Raw genomic sequence first — 5,111 nt, 5'->3', positions numbered from 1 at the left:
TTGTGTGTTGTTTGATCACATAGTTCCTGACTTAAATCACAATTTTTCCCATTTTAGACTCTCGGTAAAGTTGTTGTCTTCTCTGTTTGTGTGTAAATAGCATTCGGATACGAGGCGTCTTGAGTTAAATGGGGGGAATAAAACAAAAAAGTAACATATATTAAAAGGAAAGCTAATGTTTTTTTCTTGCTCTTTTTTTACAAACAAGGCGTGAAACTTAACACCCGACCTCTCGCCAAGTGCGGGGGAATTTTTCCCGTTGGGTGGGTGAAACTGTCAATCTACATGCCACCACGTTCACGGGTTGCCAATGACAACTGAGTGATTCATTAGTCGTCGTTGTTTTTTTCCCACTGTTTCTTTTTAGTCTGCCGTGTTGTTGGTTTGAGTTTGAAAGTGTAGTTTTGTGGCTGGTGGCCAAAAAAAGTTGTTTACACACAGTAAATAGCTATTAGCATATGTACACTCTCAATTTGTACGATTATGGCGTCTCATCCGGCTCTGGATTTTCCAGTGTGGTCATTTAATGCATAAATCCATGCAACAAACACACACACACACACACACACACACACACATACACACAGTAGTGTCAGGAAGCAGAAAGGCTTTGGCAACGGTTGGCTGCAGTATCTGAACAAGGAGCGTGTGTGTGTGTACGTGTGTGTGTACGTGTGTGTGTGTGTGTGTACGTGGTGTGGTGAGTGTGTGTGTGTGTGTACGTGTGTGTGTACGTGTGTGTGTGTGTGTGCTAATCTGTATCAAACAATGGTAGTGAATAGACTCATTAGAGTAATCCCCTTTTGTGCTTCATGGCAATGGGACCACACAACACACACACACACACACACACACCACACACGTACACACACACACACACACACACACACACACACACACACACACACACACACACACTGGACTCTCCAGAGAGAGCTCACCTCGTCCATGAACATGTCCTTCTGAGATCTGAAGACATCAAAGCATCTTTTCATTTTGTGTGTGGGGGTGTGAGTGAGTGAGTGAGTGAGTGATGGTGTGTGTGTGTGTGTGTGTGTGTGTGTGTCTGTGTGTCTGTGTGTCTGTGTGTGTCTGTGTGTGTGTGTGTGTGTGTTATTCAAGCCAGGTCTGGTATGTGGACTTTCAGGTTACTGTAGTTTATGTGAAGAACACACACATACCTACACACCCGCGAGAATACAGAGAAACTTTCAGAACTGGTTTCCAGTTTGGCTCCTTGCCAGCAGTGTTATTGCGACCGAATTTGACAGAGAAGAGTTGTCACATGTTAATAGTTTGCATTTGGCCTGATAATGTTCCCGTGTCATTACAGAACACATTACTTCAATTAAAATTGATTCCAAGAATTATGTAACATTTGTATGTGACACCGATGCCTTTTAATTGTTTTCTGTCACATGAACACGATCACAATAAATAGATTTGACTAAGAAGAAGCGATTTGCTAATTAGGTGAAACAAACAGCAGCAGACTGGTGTGATGAAGCAGGGTTGTTAATCATTTAAACAGTTTCTGTACTAATGAAGGTTTTGACACGTGGGTTTACCAAACTCATTTTCAGCCTTTATTTAGACAGGACAGCTGAAGACATCAAAGGGGGGTGGGGGCAAAGGGTCGGAGTCGAACCCCGACCCGCTGTGTCGAGGTGTAGACCTCCATGTGGACGCAAAGATGTCCAAAGAAAAGAGTCTAAAATAGAACGGCTGGACGATTAATTAAAAATTTATCGGAAACTCAGAAGCGGCTGTTGAGGTATTTTTCCCATGAATTATTTTGATAATTAGTCCCTGTTGATAGGCCTACTTTCTCCTTTAAAACATTTAAGTGTAGTCACGTGACTTCGCCCAGACCAGTCAGCCACGTGGAAAATATAACGAGTCCAACACCGAGTCAACTGAGCAACTCGTGCCCAAAAATCCCTGGCTGTCTGGAACCATTTTGGCTTCAGAAAAGATGATTTTCAGAACATGAACATGAATGTGATTAAATTAAATCACTTTGAGTTTTTCTTCAATGTTAGGTGTAAACCGAGCCCTGGGTATCCCGTTGTGCCTTTGAGAAAATTAAAGCTCAGGCGGGCTGATCTGGCTCCTTATGAGGTCATAAGGGGAAAAGGTTACCTCTGCTTTGCCTGCCCAGAGACTTTGGCCCACCCATGAGAAAAAGAGACATCAAGCAAAGCATGGCAGTTGATCAATGCCCTTATACCTAGTCTTATGAAATGTGTGTCTACTAGTGCTGTGTTTTCATTTGAATTAGGGCTTTTTTTCTTGTTTTTTTTTTTTTTATCAGAAATTACATTTACATGCCGTGAACCGTTGTTTTAATCAAGAATTGACTTATTTTCTCAATCACGCACTCCTACTTTGATTGATCCGATATTGATTCAAAAAATCTTGTGAAGGGCGGATCAATAAATAACGCTGAAAATATTAGAGGCTGCTGCTTTTGACGAGGGGAACAACTGGCATGGCCGTTTTAAAAGGAGTCCTGTAGACTCTCTCACCTCCAGATATCTGAATGTGAGTCTGTAGAGCTGCACTTTAAGTATCAACGTCAATTCACTGCTCAAGTTCAACAAATGCAGACATCTTACCAAAATGTCAGTGAGTGAGTAATTAATTAAATAATCGTGATTTCAACATTGACCAAAATACCCGGAATAGAGCACCCTTATTGAGAATGTAGCACAGTTCTGTTGTTTCTAAGTTTCAGTGAAACAGTCCCAGTACGTCCTTAAATAGTGGGGGGTGCGTGGGTACATGTGTAAATTACCCAGAGGGCCGTTGGTTTGGACTTTACAGCTGACACCCACTCGTGTAACACGCGGTCAACACTGAGATTCATCTGCAGTTCACCAGCGAGTGAGAGACGAGCAGCGGCTCACGTTATGGGATCTTTACATTTAAAGCCGCTCACCCGTCCAGGGTCCAGGTCAGTAGTTCGGGGTTAAAGGTCACCGGCTCTGTGTCACGTGCCGTGTTGGTTTAATAGTGCATTTAAAAGTAGCTTGCTGTTGTTTAACCCTTGTGTTGTCCCTCGGGTCAAACTGACCCGTTTCCAAGTGTTTAATATATCAGAAATATGGATTTCTTTCACCCAAATTGCCCAAAAATGACATGGATGATTCCATGCAACGTTACTTTCATTTAATTTTGTGCGTGTTTTATTTAATCTTATAGCCTTTGAGTTCTTTTGTTAATGGTTTCCAAACAGTATCCGGACTAAAATTTGACATCTACCCATCTGAGATCCACTCAACGTCCTCAGATCTTAACTATTAGTCAAAATAATTCATAATTTCTGACCTTTTCGACTAAAAATGTACGTATAATTTTATATAAAAGAGGTTTGTTGACCATGAATTCCAAGAATAAGTGTAAAACCTGTTATTAATCTTTAAAAAAAAAAAAGCTCCAAAAGATGGAAAAAGTGAGAAATAAATCAGAAAAAATGACAAAAACGTCGTAAAAGCACCAAAATATTTAAATTTTGACCTGGAAAGACAAGTTCATGGTTAACGGGAAGACAACACGAGGCTTAAGGTTTGTTGTTATCTGGATATTGTGTGTATAGTTTTAATAACTCTGGCTGTATCAAAGTGTCGTGTAACAAGTTGCAAACCATGGATTTGGATTGTTGTTGTTGTTGTAAGACAGCTGTAGACGGGGAAGGGGGGAGAGAGGGGGGGGGGGGGGGGGAACTTGAACGCTCAGCCATTGGGTCGAGGATTGAGCCTCTGCATGTGGGCGGCTGCTCTACCAGGTGAGCTACCCAGGTGAGCTTTTAGTGGTTGAAATTGTACTTTCAATGAGATAAAATTCAGGTTTTTATTTCACAGGATGAGCTGAAAACAGACGCTTTAATTCGGGGTATTTTATCTGATCAGTAGTTTTTAGATTAGCCTAAATTGTCACAGTATATGTTAGTTATCGACCAATTAGCCGATTATTATGTGGCTGATATTTGGCAATTTGCTGATTATTTTACTGATAACCGATAATGTTATCAGTAAAATTAAAAAAAAACGCATTTTTAGTTTTTATTTAAGCATTCATATAAACTTTTGGGGCGCTTTTTTGGAGTTTGTAAGATGCAAAATGTAAATAATTTATAATGGATTTTGTTAATGGGCCGGAAAAAGCAGTATTGGTCGACCCCTAATATATATATATAATATATCTATCCAAATTAAAATTTGATATTTAGATAAAATGTACTAGAAGATGTTTTTTCCCATGTTGTCCAACCATAGCTGAGCATGTAAGTTGGTTTTGTGGGTTTGGGTTAATGTAGTTGTATTTAATATTTATTTGTTTAATTACCGGTATACATGCACGTTTCCTTCTTTCTTTGTGTGTTTTTTTATGAGGACTCTGGTTACCTGGTACTCAGGTCTCTGCAGGGTAAATCCAGACCGCTATCTAGACTATCTGTCCAATCTGAGCACTATGGTTACCTGGTCCTCAGGGTACTCATGCAGGGTAAATCCAGAAAAGCGCTAGGACTATCTGTCACATCTGAGGACTATGGTTACTGGGCTCAGTCTCTGCAGGTGGAAATCCAGACGCTACTAGACTATCTGTCCAATATGAGGACTATGGGTACCTGGTCCTCAGGTCTTCGGCAAGTGTAAATCCATACAGCTACAGACTAATCTGCCAATCTGAAGGATCAGTGGGTTACTGGTCCTCAGGTCTCTGCAGGGTAAATCCAGACCGCTAGCTAGACTATCTGTCCAATCTGAGTTTTCTCACGCACAGCTGTTTTTTTCTTCACTACTTAAAGCACTTTAACACAGTACAGGATGCATTCACACACATTCACACACACACATTCACACATATACACACACATTCACACATATACACACACATTCACACACTGTGGCCGAGGCAGACCCTCCTTCACCGCGCTTTGGAGGAGGGTCTGGCAGAGCGTGGGTTAATTATGTCAGAGTTTGTGGTGTTGACGTCCTAAACTGATCACTATCAGGGTATAAAGTGAACTTGAGCCGGCTACAGTATATTGATCCAGTCTGTAATCTCTTAAAACATTAAAAGACATTATTGACATTTAAAAAAAGAAA

The 5,111-nt window shown here is 40.8% G+C and overlaps 1 protein-coding gene across 1 annotated transcript in view; it reads left to right on the top strand.

Moving 5' to 3' along the window:
- The first annotated feature begins 2,862 nt into the window (after positions 1 to 2,862).
- Positions 2,863 to 5,111, top strand: part of LOC116696428 (protocadherin-1) — a 22,491-nt gene continuing 20,242 nt past the window's right edge. Inside the window, exon 1 of the mRNA XM_032527433.1 lies at positions 2,863 to 2,956. Coding sequence (XP_032383324.1) covers positions 2,913 to 2,956 — 44 coding nt within the window. The 5' untranslated portion in view covers positions 2,863 to 2,912. The remainder of the gene's footprint in view (positions 2,957 to 5,111) is intronic.

The sequence above is a fragment of the Etheostoma spectabile genome, chromosome 10 (assembly GCF_008692095.1).
Source record: "Etheostoma spectabile isolate EspeVRDwgs_2016 chromosome 10, UIUC_Espe_1.0, whole genome shotgun sequence".
Lineage (NCBI taxonomy): Eukaryota > Metazoa > Chordata > Actinopteri > Perciformes > Percidae > Etheostoma > Etheostoma spectabile.
The sequence above is the reverse complement of the archived record's forward strand: the minus strand, read 5'-3'. Positions and strand labels throughout refer to the sequence as shown.